The sequence below is a fragment of the Epinephelus lanceolatus genome, chromosome 22 (genome assembly GCF_041903045.1).
Source record: "Epinephelus lanceolatus isolate andai-2023 chromosome 22, ASM4190304v1, whole genome shotgun sequence".
Taxonomy (NCBI): Eukaryota; Metazoa; Chordata; class Actinopteri; order Perciformes; family Serranidae; genus Epinephelus; species Epinephelus lanceolatus.
In genome coordinates this window covers 6,345,138-6,360,193 of record NC_135755.1, presented here as the reverse complement: position 1 = coordinate 6,360,193, position 15,056 = coordinate 6,345,138, and the positions used below count along the sequence as shown (strand labels likewise).

Below are 15,056 nucleotides of genomic sequence, written 5' to 3'. Positions count from 1 at the left end.
TTTCAATACTACAACAACAACTACTTCAACTACTACTACTACTACTACTACTACTTTTTGTTTAATAGTTTTAAGGTTTCAATACTACTACTACTACTACTACTATTTTTAATAGTTTCAAGGTTTCAATACTACAACAACTACTTCAACTACTACTACTACTACTACTACTTTTTGTTTAATAGTTTTAAGGTTTCAATAATACTACTACTACTACCACTACTACTACTACTACAATAACAATCACTACTTTTTTTTTAATAGTTTTAAAGTTTCAATACTGCTACTACTACTACTATTTTTAATAGTTTCAAGGTTTCAATACTACAGCAACTACTACAACTACTACTACTTTTTGTTTAATAGTTTTAAGGTTTCAATACTACCACTACCACCACCACTACTTCTTCTACTACTACTAGTACTAGTAGTAGTAGAAGTACTAGTACTACTAAAACTACTATTTTTATTAGTTATAAGGTTTCAATACTACTACTACAGCCACTACTACTACAGCAAAAAATATTTTTAATAGTTTTAAGGTTTCAGTACTACTACTACTACTACCACCACCACCACCACCACTACTACTACTACTACTAGAACTATTTTTTAATAGTTTTAAGGTTTCAATACTACTACTACTACCACCACCACTACTTCTTCTACTAGTACTAGTACTACTAAAACTACTATTTTTATTAGTTACAAGGTTTCAATACTGCTACTACTACTACTACTACCACCACCACCACCACTACTACTACTACTAGAACTACTATTTTTTGATAGTTATAAGGTTTCAATACTACTACTACAGCCACTACTACAACAGCAAAAAGTATTTTTAATAGTTTTAAGGTTTCAATACTACTACTAGTACTACTACTACTACTACTACTACTACCACCACCACTACTTCCTCTACTACTACTACTAGTATTAGTACTACTAAAACTACTATTTTTAAGGTTTCAATACTACTACTACAGCCACTACTACTACAGCAAAACTATTTTTAATAGTTTTAAGGTATCAATACTACTACTACTACTACTACCACCACCACCACCACTACTTCTTCTACTACTACTAGTACTAGTACTACTAAAACTACTGTTTTTATTAGTTATAAGGTTTCAATACTACTACTACTACTACTATGGCCACTACTACTACAGCAAAAACTATTTTTAATAGTTTTAAGGTTTCAATACTACTATTACTACCACCACCACCACCACTACTAGTACTACTACTACTAGAACTACTATTTTTGATAGTTATAAGGTTTCAATACTACTACTACTACTACTACTATGGCCACTACTACTACAGCAAAAACTATTTTTAATAGTTTTAAGGTTTCAATACTACTATTACTACCACCACTACCACCACTACTAGTACTACAAAAACTACTATTTTTATTAGTTATAAGGTTTCAATACTACTACTACAGCCACTACTACTACAGCAAAAACTATTTTTAATAGTTTTAAGGTTTCAGTACTACTACTACTACTACCACCACCACCACCACCACCACTACTACTACTAGAACTATTTTTTAATAGTTTTAAGGTTTCAATACTACTACTACTACCACCACCACTACTTCTTCTACTAGTACTAGTACTACTAAAACTACTATTTTTTGATAGTTTTAAGGTTTCAATACTACTACTACTACCACCACCACTACTTCTTCTACTAGTACTAGTACTAGTAAAACTACTATTTTTTGATAGTTTTAAGGTTTCAATACTACTACTACCACCACCACCACCACTACTTCTTCTACTAGTACTAGTACTACTAAAACTACTATTTTTATTAGTTACAAGGTTTCAATACTGCTACTACTACTACTACTACTACTACCACCACCACCACTACTACTACTACTACTACTAGAACTACTATTTTTGATAGTTATAAGGTTTCAATACTACTACTACAGCCACTACTACAACAGCAAAAAGTATTTTTAATAGTTTTAAGGTTTCAATACTACTACTACTACTACTGCTACTACCACCACTACTACTAGTACTACTAGAACTACTATTTTTGATAGTTTTAAGGTTTCAATACTACTACTACTACTACCACCACCACTACTTCCTCTACTACTACTACTAGTATTAGTACTACTAAAACTACTATTTTTAAGGTTTCAATACTACTACTACAACAGCCACTACTACTACAGCAAAAACTATTTTTAATAGTTTTAAGGTATCAATACTACTACTACTACCACCACCACCACCACCACCACTACTTCTTCTACTACTACTAGTACTAGTACTACTAAATCTACTATTTTTATCAGTTATAAGGTTTCAATACTACTACTACTACTAGTATTAGTACTACTAAAACTACTATTTTAAGGTTTCAATACTACTACTACAACAGCCATTACTACTACAGCAAAAACTATTTTTAATAGTTTTAAGGTATCAATACTACTACTACCACCACCACCACCACCACTACTTTTTCTACTACTACTAGTACTAGTACTACTAAATCTACTATTTTTATCAGTTATAAGGTTTCAATACTACTACTACTACCACCACCACTACTTCCTCTACTACTACTAGTATTAGTACTACTAAAACTACTGTTTTTATTAGTTATAAGGTTTCAATACTACTACTACTACTATGGCCACTACTACTACAGCAAAAACTATTTTTAATAGTTTTAAGGTTTCAATACTACTATTACTACCACCACCACCACCACTACTAGTACTACTAGAACTACTATTTTTAATAGTTTTAAGGTTTCAATACTACTACTACTACGGCCACTACTACTACAACAGGTATTTTTAATAGCTTTGAGGTTTCAACACTACTACTACTACTACTAGAATTATGTTTGATAGTTTTAATATTTCAGTACTACCACCACTACTACTACTGCAGCAATAATTTTTTTATTTTTTTATTTTTTCTAATACTTTTTACTATTTCACTGCTCTAGCTATGACAACGACTACTACTACACCAAAATTAGTGGTTCTACCACTGCTGTTCCTACAAGTACTACTACCACTATTGCTCCTAAATAAGTACTGTAATACTACAACTAATGCTAATGTTGCTACTACTATGTACTGCAATATTTTTACATTTTGGTATTATTTATAATATTTTTTGTATTTCAATACCATGGCCTTCACTAATATTACTACTACTACCACTACTGCAGGAACAATTATTTTTGATATTTTTACTGTTTCAACACCGTGGCTATGGCAACTACTACTAATACCAAAACTAGTGGTAGTATAACCTTCTGTACTACTACCACTACTGCTGCTATGGTCTGTAATAAGTACAAGGACTACTATTATGAGTAGTATGACTAATGCTAATGTTGCCACAACTACTTACTGCAGTATTTTTATATTTTGCTTTTTTGAATACTATGTATAGTATTCCACTACAGTGGATGTTACTACAACTGCTATTAGTGCCATTGTCACCAATACTACTTCTATTACTACTACTACTACCACTAGTACTACTACTACTATCAACACCATCAGTCACAGGAGCAGATTTTCTGCACGGTTACTTTTGATAGTTAAATGTGGATTTTCAGTAGCAATGGAGGATTCTTACATTGTTGTACAGGTACTTTAACTTGAGTCAAGGATCAGACTACTTCTTCCACCGCTGTGTATTTACATGAAACTGCTAAACAGGGAGCTCCTCAGAGTTTTCACATCAGCTCCAGATGCTGTCACGACTCTCGGGCTGCCAACGACACCTTCGGGTGACGCAGGCTGGTGGTGTGGCTCAGTTTCAGATGCATGCTGGGAAATCTGCTGTGACACTGAACTGAGCTGAGCTGCTGGAACGAACTCTCGTTAGTTAGCTTTTCTCAGCCGCCGACCCAATTATGATCCCTCCATGCATCCATCCGATGTCTCTGCTCCACATTCCAGCAGTGACCTGGATACAGAGAGCACAGCGGCTCAGAGCAGGAAGAAAACCACTGCTGACGACCAGACAATGACTAACTGACAGTGACAGTGCATGAAAAATCTCCTCCTCCTCTTGTTTTGTCCTCCAATGATTTCTCTGACAAACTGTCCGCCGACGGACTGATTTTAGTATGATGAACTGTCAGCTGTGTGTCTCCAGTAAAAAGCAACAGTCTGTTAAATGCATGATAATAAGCACAGAGCTGGTTGAACAGGATTGTTGTAGTGCGTCTGTCTTCAGCTCTCAGATTCAAATTAACACCACGCAGGCAGGTAAAATATTAACTTCACAGGCTGTGACTCTGCACAAAATCTACAGGTTGTTTCTGCAGCTGTTTGACTGTGACTTAAAGTCACACTAGATTCACGTTACGCATCTCGTCGATGCGCAGATGCTGCTAACTATGGTGGCTGTCACGAAAACGCAAATGTCCCTGTCTGTTCTGGGCTACAGTACAAACATGGCAGTGCAGCATGGTGTCTCTGCAGACGAAGACCTGCTCCCTGTGCAGATATTAGGGATAGACCGATATGGATGTTTTAGGGCCGATGCCGATATCGATTTTTTTCCATCACCCTTAGCCGATGACCGATTATGGACTGCCGATTTTCTTGAGCCGATATTTGGGGCCGATACTGCTTTTGCTCCCTCAATTTACATAAAAAAAATGACACAATGATAACAAATATTACAGGTCTCAAGTTTAAAATAAGAAACATTTATTGAACAGTAAAAAATACTAAAACAAGATGGAAAGTTGAGGTAGAACAGGTAGAATATTATTATTATTATTATTATTATTATTATACATTCAAATAAAAAAAGAAAGAGTTCAGTGCTCTTAAATCTTCCAGTAATGTCTTTATAAAATAAACAAATATTTAAGCTGAAGCATAAATAAAACAACAACTACTGTACACAGTAGGATTCGGTGCATGTGCGCTGCAGGGTCTTCCGGCAACACAGAGCTGCCCGTGGATGCCTGTCTGTAAATCATGCCAGGGAAAAATAAATCTGCGAACCCACGCGCGTATCGGCCGATGCTGATACAAGTAAAAAACTCAAATATCGGCCCAATATATCGACCGGCCGATGTATCGGTCTATCCTTAGCAGATATAGACAGAAACACAACAGTTGGTCTTTTGAGGTGATTCTGTGCTAAAGAAAACTAACTTATTATATTATATCTGGACAGTATTTATCATTGTTTTGGATTGTTGCAGTAATATTATAATCTACATCTGCATAAAGCAAACATATCTGTCCACTAACATGTTGATAAGAGTATTAAAGACCTTAAAAATATTCCTTTACATTTAGCTAGCTAACTATGGACAATCATGTGATTAATTGCGATTGAATATTTTAATCAATTGAATCCTACATACTGGATCTTTAAGGAAAACTACTAATACCATCACAGCAAAACACTAAAATAAAAATAATCTTGATTTTTTTTTTTTTTTGTGAAAACGCTACTTTCTGCTCTTTTTTTATGTCTTTTTTTCCCCCCGCTCCGTCAATTAATCTCATATCTACAATAGTCTGAAAAATACTCATCCTAGACACTTGATTTTGCCCACGAGCAAGGCAGCATAAAATTAACTACATCTTTAAATGGGGTTTGGTGGAGAAGGCAACAGTGTTTCCCCAAGTAAGAAAACAGATCAGCAGCAATCAGGTCACGACTGAAATGTATTACAGCCGACACACACACACACATTGTTAGCATGATTAAGTTTGAAGTTTGATGGAAGAAATCCAGCGATCAAACAGAGATGTGAGATGAGGTTATGTAACACACACACACACACACACACACACACACTCACACTCATCTTTAATTCATCAGCAGGAAGTGTACATCTTTGTCGACATGTATCCAGAACTTCACACGGGGGAATCACCCCTGTGTATGTGTGTGTGTGTGTGTGTGTGTTAAATAATATAGCAATGCAGAAATTTAGTCTAACTGATGAGAGCCATATATGGACTTCCTGCCCCAAGTCTCTTCCTGTACAGTGGAGTAAATGTTCTTATTATTGTGAGCACAAGCATTTAAAGAGACAGTCAAAACACCTGGAATAAAAATGTGAAAGATAACAGTGAGTACAGTAAAGCTGATAGAAGTGACGTCATGTCAACAAAGCAGAGTAGAAATACTCAGAATATGTTAGCGGAGCGAAGGAAAATTAATCAACAACACTTCTGATATGACGTTTTATTATCCAAAAAAAAAAAAAAGATTGTTTGATTTCAGCTGCTCGAATGTGAGGATTTGCTGTCTTCTTTAGGGCTTAATGTAAATTGAAAGATTTTTGGATTTTGGAGTTTTAGTCGAACAAAAACAGAAAGTTGAGTCCTACAGCTAAGCCCCGCCCACAAAAAACGTCATGCTGTTTACTAACAATAGAAGTGTCTATGGCAGTGGCCCGCAATTGGCCGCCTATTTGTGGACCGCGAGCTGAACACGTGACTCCTTCACTGTGTGTGTTTTGGTTTGGTCAGCATGTGTAAATGGGCGGTCATCTCCATGTCAACGATGTGCTGATAGGTTGTTAGCGAGAACGGCACTTTCTTTACTTTTGCTTTTGAAGCGGTACGCTTATCGATACTTTGCCAGCAGTAGGAGCCTAGATTGAATGAAAATGGCGTGTTCCAAGTTCGAAAAGTAAAGAAAGGTGTTGAAAGATTTAGTTTTACTTGCATTTATTTGCATTTATGTCACAATGGAAATGGCATTTTATTTTATTCTATTTTATTTTATGTTAGTATGTTTTTTTGTTGTTGTTTTGAATACATAGAACATTTTGTTGTGAATATGACAGTATTATGGCCTGTGGCTTAAACAACTTTAACAAATGGACCTTTGACTCATTGAAAAATGTGGCGTGCATGTGCACGACCTTCACTAAGTCCCGCCCCTGGACACAGACTGGCCAATCATAGCGTAGCATCAGGCCGGCTCAGACCAGAGTCCAACAACAACACAGCTGTGCTCCATTGACTCTAATGCAGTCATTTCAGATTTCCTTCATTTTCAGGCTGGTTTTGTGGATTTGGAGCTAAATGTTGTGCCTGGGGCACGTCGTGTATTAATGATACTCGTTACCTGGAGAGGTTGGAAAAAGATATACGTTTCTTCCCTGTTCCAAAACCAAAATCAAACCCTGAGAAGTGTAGGGTTAGCTAGCTAGCTACTGAAGATATAGCCTACTGAATGTATACACATGCTGCTTTTGCTTTTTAATGATTATAACAGTGAAACAAAGACCGACCCTGCTGTACAGGAACCAGTGAAGGAAAGCAGGGAAACTTTGCTGATATTCAACCAGCTCTGTGTCATCGCAGTGTTTGGTTCCCGACAATCCAGCAGCAGTGGTCCTGTGGTTGAACAGGCGAAGCCAAACACCGTTTTAAAATTATAACAGATAAGCCCTGATCAGTAAAAGTACTGTGTCCTTTTCCTGCAGCTTCATTTTAATTTGTTCTTAAATTAACATCCAGTCACAAAAGAAACACCTTTGAACATTCAGGTGAGACTGGTGATGTTTGCGGAGCAGGTGTGAATGAAAGGTGTGTGTGTGTGTGTGTGTGTGTGTGTGTGTGTGTGTGTGTGTGTGAGGAGGGGGACAATGATGCTCTTTGATCGTTCACAGCAAAACAAACACAATCGTGACACAAAGGTTAATGTTGAACATGAAGTTATGAATTCATTTTAATTATAAGTGGTGTTTGAAAGTGACACACACACACATTTACATACACACTTGAACCAGTCTCTCTGAATAAAACAGCACGAGTCCAACATGGTCACGTGCCAACTGTATTTTTCCGAGTCATTTATCTCTCTGCAGGAGACTCAGTGTACATTTAGCTGAGCAGCACTGCTCCTCCTCTGACACCATCTGCATCATCTGTAATTTATATTTGAATAAATAATTCAGTAAAGTCACTATCTGCATGTTATAGAAGGCTGGGAACACCAAACACTGTTCTTTTATTGTACTTTATCTTTGTGCTTTTGTGTGAAATTACACTACCAGGTACAGTGGTGGAGAGTATCCAAGTACATTTACTCAAGTATTGAACTCAAGTACAAGTTTAAGGTACTTGCACTGTACTTTAGTCTTTTGTTTTACTTATATATTAATCTGACAGCTTTAGCTTTGTTTTTAATGAACAAAACAAACTTTAGATGATGTTTTGTTCTAAATTAACCCCCAAACAGTTTATACAAGTACAGCTGAAACAATTATTCCATTTATCATTAGTCGATTTAATAAAACATTTAATTTAAAGTATTTGATGGTTTAAGTAAATTTTCATGTAATATCATTCAACAGTTTATTACACATGATGTAATGACGTACGTTGCAGTTCTAACGATTGCTGTTTTAAACACGTCCTTAACGTCATGAAACTGACACAGTTTGCAACAAAAAATCTATTTAGGTTAACACAACAAAACTACCTGGTTAGGTTAACGCAACAAAACTACCTGGTTAAGTTTACGCAACAAAAACTTATTTAGTTTAAGCCAACAAAACGACCTGGTTAGGTTAACGCAACAAAAACCTATTTAGGTTAACACAACAAAACGACCTGCTTAGAATTATGCAATAAAGCTACCTGGTTAGGTTTACAAAACAAAACTATCTGGTTAAGTTTACGCAACAAAACTTCCTGGTTAGGTTAACACAGCGCAACTACCTGGTTAGGTTAATGCAAAAAAACTTCCTGGTTAGGTTAACGCAACAAAAAACCTATTTAGGTTTACACAATAAAACTACCTGGTTAGGTTAACGCAAAACAAAACTACCTGGCTAGGTTAACGCAACAAAAAACCTATTTAGGTTAACACAACAAAACTACCTGGTTAGGTTAACGCAAAACAAAACTACCTGGCTAGGTTAACGCAACAAAAAACCTATTTAGGTTAACACAACAAAACTACCTGGTTAGGTTAACACAAAACAAAACTACCTGGTTAGGTTAACGCAACAAAACGACCTGGTTAGAATTATGCAATAAAGCTACCTGATTAGGTTTACAAAACAAAACTATCTGGTTAAGTTTACGCAACAAAAACCTGGTTAGGTTAACGCAGCAAAACTTCCTAGTTGGGTTAATGCAACAAAACTTCCTGGTTAGGTTAACACAGATCAACTACCTGGTTAGAGTTATGCAATAAAGCTACCTGGTTAGGTTTACACAACAAAACGACCTGGTTAGATTAATGCAACAAAACTACATGGCTAGGTTAACGCAAGAAAATGACCTGGTTAGTTTTTTTTCAACAAAGCTACCTGGTAAGGTTTACGTAACAAAACTACCTGGTTAAGTTTATGCAACAAAAAACCTTGTTAGGTTAACGCAACAAAACTACCTGGATAAGTTTACGCAACAAAAACCTAGTTAGATTAATGCAAGAAAATGACCTGATTAGGTTAACGCTACAAATTTACCTGGTTAGATTTATGCAATAAAGCTACCTGGTTAGGATTACACAACAAAACTACCATGATTTGGCATTAAATAAGTAATTTTGTCACTCCTTCAGTCTTTAGCTTAAGCTGAGCTCACAGACTTCTGACTGTAGCTTCATATTTAATGAACAGACATCAGAGTAACAAGTTCCCAAATTGTCAGACTAAGTTTTTCTCAATAGTTTTTTGTCCTTCTTTCTCTCCAGCTCTCTGATCTTCTGACCTTCAGCAACCTCTGATGATCTCAAAGTGATGACCCACCTTCATCATCACCACACCCGTCGCCATGGTCACCCATCACCTCGGTGACCAACCTGTCCGCCACCAAACCCTCCGCCTCCTCCCCTCTTTGCTCCCATCCAATCGGCCACGGTGATGCACGTGATGGGCAGCGTCTCCCCGGCCAATGAGAGGCAGGGATTCTTCCTCCAGGAGGAGGGCGTGGCCATCACCGTGCCAACGTCTCCCCATCATCCTCCGTCTGGATTTTCTGATGTCGAGGACAATCGGGCGAGACTGTCACTTCCTCCCCCTCCTCCCCCAGCACCTCCTCTTCCTCCTCCTCCTCCTCCCCCTCCCCCTCCTCCTCCACCCCTGCTTCCAGGGCTAGGAGATCCTGTAGGAGGCCTGAGGAAGAAGAAGAGAGTGAGGAGTTTCTTTTGGAAGACGATACCAGAGGATCAGGTAGAGTCACATTTTTTATTTTATTATTTTGATATCAGAGTGTATATATTTTGAGTATTTTGAGTATCATAACATCAGTTCTTACTGACTTCCTGTTTTTACAAGGCCGTCTCTTTCTATTCCTGGTTTAACTGTGGTTAGTTTTAATTGTGATCCGCAGTGACCTTTGGACCTGGTTCTTGTTCTGTTCTGTAGGTGAAGGGGCGGGCCAACCTGTGGACTCAGGGCCGAGTGCAGCAGCAGTACCAGATCGACGTCCGCACCATCGAAGAGCTGTTTGGTCAAAACGACAATCAGTCAAACACTGAGGCCACGCCCACCAGGGGAGGGAAGACGAGGAGCTCGTTCAGAGAGGCCAAAGAGGAGGTGTGTGTGTTTGTTGAGGGTGCGTGTGGACAGTTTCCAACTGGGTTCTCACCTCAAACTGACACCTGTTCACCTTTACCTCCCTGTGTGTCTGTCACTCTGTCAGGTCTGCATCCTAGACTCTAAGCGAGGGATGAACATCGGGATTTTCCTCAAACAGTTCAAGAGGTAAAATCTCACGTTGTGACCTCAAACACTTTTTTACTTTACATTACCTGAAGAGAAATATTCTCCAAACAAATGTTTCAGAAGTCAATGAAATTCTCTCTGAAAATAGACAGTATTGTATTGTACAGTACAGTATTGTTAACACTGTGCTACATTACAGAGAAATACAAAACCGTACTGATGAACCTTCATTAATATAGGCCTATATTTTATCTACAAGTGCACGTCACACACTGAGCGAGCCGCCTGTTAATGACGCTGTCTGCAAAGCAGGAATGATTGTGCCAAGTGGCTAATGGGCATGTAGTTGGAGGAAATAAAATCCAACATCAACATCCCTGAAAGTCAGATCGAAGGATGAAAAGCAACAGACCATCTTGTATGTTAAAGATCACAGGTTTGATTCTCAGAGGAGATAAATAAGAAAAGGTCTTGACCAGGTTACACCTCTCTCTCTGGCCGATGCTGGTGGGTAATACCTGTGCTGTCTGATTGGCTCCATGTGGATCAGTCAATACATGTCAGTCATGGACGGGAGTTTACAGGAACATTACTCGAGAACCGAATATCACCTCTATGACCCAGGGTGTCACTCTAACAGAGAGGGTGGTGGTGTGTGTGCGTGATGACATGATGGCGTGATGAGTGTGTCCTCACCCTCATCCAGGGGTGTTGTGGGTAAACAGATGTGGTGATGCCAGCATGTGGTGACAGAGTGCAGACGGAGACGCTCGTTAACATGTGACTGGTTCCAAGTCATGTTAGAGGACAGTGATGATACTGAACAGGCCCGCACAGCTTTAAAGATGTCACTGAAATAAATAATCAAATCTAATATATTAATTATATAAACAGCCACAAAGACACACAGTATGACTACAAAGAAACACAATATGACCACGAAGCAACGCAAAGGCGCATCAAATGGCCACAAAGAGACAAAACAGCCTAAAAGACACACAAAATGACTTCAGAGACACAAAACCACTACAGAGACACAAACAACAAAGAGATTAAAAAAAGTCCACAAAGACACACAAAACTTCTACAAAGAGACACAAAAGTGCCACAAAGATACACAATATGACTACAACAAGACACAAAAGAACTACAAAGTGACACAATATAACCACAAAACAACGCAAAACAGCCACAAAGGCACATCAAATGACTACAAAGAGACACAAAACAACTACAAAGAGGCACAAAAGGACTTCAAAGAGACACAAAGGACTTCGAAGAGATACAAAACAACTACAAAGAGGCACAAAAGGACTTCAAAGAGACACAAAGGACTTCGAAGAGACACAAAACAACCACAAAGAGGCTCAAAAGGACTACAAAAGAGACACAAAAGGACTACATAGAGGCACAAAAGGACTTCAAAGAGACACAAAAAGGCCTACAAAGAGACATAAAAGGACTACAAAGAGACACAAAAGGACTACAAAGAGGCACAAAACAACCACAAAGAGGCTCAAAAGGACTACAAAAGGCAAAAAAGGACTACATAGAGACACAAAAGGACTTCAAAGAGACACAAAACAACCACCAAGAGGCTCAAAAGGACTACAAAGAGACACAAAACGGCCTTTAAGAGACTCAAAACAGCCACAAAGAGACACAAAATGACTACAAATAGACACAAAACCACTACAAGACACAAACAGCAAAGAGATAAAAAATTCCAGACACACAAAAGAGCAACAAAGAGGCACAGAAGGACTACAAAGAGACACAAATGAGGCACAAAAGAACTACAAAGAGAAGCAAAATGTCGCATTGCTGTGACTTTGAGGAATAACTGAATTTATGTTGTTGGAACGTCTGTTAAACTGGTGACGTTATAAAGGAGCTGGAGAGGTCTGACTCTGCAGCCGTATGTCAAATAAAAATCCAGACTTTTAAGTCACTGCACAACTCAGTTGTTTTGCATCCCGGTTGAAAAAGAAAGCACAGACTCAGAGGGAGACAAAATGAGATCCATAACCTAGGAGGGTTTGGTTTGTTAACACTGAGGGAGTCACAAAGTGTCCTGAGCGTGTTTGTGTTGTGTCGACATGTTTCCAAACACACTGAGGGACATACAGGCATGAGGGACACACACTGCTGCTGTCTTACAGAAACTACCAGCAAATATAACAGTAGTGTCGTCTCATGATGATAAACTATTTCACATGCTGTGACAGTTTTATTCACACTATGCAAACTGAGCTGATGAAATCATTAACAGGAAGTCCGCCTTAAAACACGGACATCTGTACGGGACGTGATCAACCCGCCCTTCACACTGACAGATAGATTGATCACAAGTGCTCAGTGATGTCTTTAAATATGTAGTTTTGTTTAACCAACAGTGCAAAACACAAATATATTCAGTTTACTGTGAAAGAAAACAGACAGTCACACATGTTCAGTTTCTGACTGATAAATGAATCAGTTATCAATATATCTGACGATTAGTTCTCCATTGATTGACTTATTATTGAATGTAAAATCCTCCTCAAGGTCCAATCAGACGATAGTAGACGACATTCACCGTGGCAACAGTGAGCCTTATGGGGCGGAGCCTCTGAGAGAGCTGCTGAAGCTGCTGCCGGAGATAGAGGAGGTAACACACACACACACACACACACACACACACACACACACACGTTAATGACATCATGTTAGTATCTTCTTCTTCTTCATGTGTTTTCTCTCCCAAAGGTGAAGAAGCTGAAGGGGTACCGCGGCGACGTCTCTAAGCTCTCATTGGCTGATTCCTTTGTGTACCTGCTGGTTCAGCTCCCCAGGTAAAACGCTGTGACCTTTGACCTCCATCAGGCACTTTTGCTGTCGGTCACCTGTGATGTTGGTGATCAGGGAGTTAATTCTCATCCTGAGAGAGAGCTGGGCCCCATTTTATCAACAGATCTATTTTATTTATTTTATTTATTTATTTTTTTTTTTTTTTTTTTTTGATGTGTGTGTGGGGGGGGTTAATTTATTTATTTTTTCTTATTTTTTTTTCTTTCTGTATTTACTTATTTATTTATTGGTGTGTTATTTTTATTAATTTGTTTTATTTCTTATATGACAGCATTTTTTAAATTATTTTTTTCTTTTATTTATTGATTAATTTATCAGGCGTTTGTGTGTTGGGCAGACTTTTTACATTATTTTAATTTTCTTTATTTAATATTCTAGGTATTATCTATGTATTTTATCTATGTATTTATTTTTTCAGGGGGATGTTTCATTTTTCTTTTCTTTTATTTTTGTAAATATTTTTTGGTGTGTGGTGGAGGGGCTTTTTACATAGTTTTTAAGAATTTTTATTTATTTTATTCGATGTTTTTGGCATGTGGAGGGGACATTGTTGTGTATGTTTGGGGTGATTTTTTACACTGTTTTTATTATTTATTTATTTATTTATCTATTTATTGGTTGGTGTGTGGCATAACTTTTTACTTCATTTTCTTTCAGAAAATAATTATAATTTTTTGTCAGAGCCCAAGCAGTACTGTTTTATTAAAGCTAATACTGATATCAACATTCAAGATTTTTAAAAATCTGACAATATATTGGTCGATACTTCTGATTTAAAACAACAAAAAAATAAACTTAAATGTGTGCTTTCATAGAATTGTTACCCAGATATGTACGACTTGTGTCTGTATTCTTTTAGTTTATTTGTTTATTTATTTATTTATTTATTTATTTATGTCCTTTAATTTGAGTAGTCGGTCTTTTCTTTTCGTTATTTTCCTTGTTACATTCACACACATTGTTGTTTTTCTGTGGATCTGAAGAGACTTCCTCCAGAACAAATGCATTCAGAGTTTCTGGTGGCAGCAGATGGTGCAAAGACTGATGGGCCATGAAGCAGCTGATGGGTGCTCTTAATTTAGAGAAACATTAGCGACTAACAGCAGCGTCCAGCGGGGAGAGCGTAGCTGGAAGGGACTGACATAAAAACACTTTTAAGGAGCTTTTAGTTCTCTCTCCTCACCCTCATGCGTCCCCTGTTGTCCCTCATGAGGTCACACAGGTTTATAAAATGTCGGATGATAATGTATTGTTTTCTCTGTGTTTAGTTACTCGGTCCGTATTGAGTCCATGCTGTTGAAGGAGGAGTTTCCTGGAGTGTGCGAGGCCATGAAACGAGACATTAGGATTCTTCGTTCGGCCACCAGAGGTAAAACCGAAGGATCGGTCAGGTGATATTTTGAGTCGTGTTTTCTTTGTTTTGTCTCCATGTTCGGTGCAAATGATTGATACACACTGAGACTTCAGCATCTTAAAACCTGCAGAGACAGCGCTTCATCAAACCATCTCACACACGCACACAC

At 37.8% G+C, this 15,056-nt stretch overlaps 1 protein-coding gene across 1 annotated transcript in view; it reads left to right on the top strand.

Moving 5' to 3' along the window:
- LOC117245814 (uncharacterized) overlaps nucleotides 1-15,056 on the top strand; it is a 41,635-nt gene that overhangs the window by 16,796 nt on the left and 9,783 nt on the right. Inside the window, exons 2-7 of the mRNA XM_033609358.2 lie at nucleotides 9,711-10,188; nucleotides 10,384-10,554; nucleotides 10,661-10,722; nucleotides 13,231-13,333; nucleotides 13,432-13,517; nucleotides 14,802-14,902. Of these exons, the coding sequence (XP_033465249.2) occupies nucleotides 9,880-10,188; nucleotides 10,384-10,554; nucleotides 10,661-10,722; nucleotides 13,231-13,333; nucleotides 13,432-13,517; nucleotides 14,802-14,902 (832 nt within the window). The 5' untranslated portion in view covers nucleotides 9,711-9,879. The remainder of the gene's footprint in view (nucleotides 1-9,710; nucleotides 10,189-10,383; nucleotides 10,555-10,660; nucleotides 10,723-13,230; nucleotides 13,334-13,431; nucleotides 13,518-14,801; nucleotides 14,903-15,056) is intronic.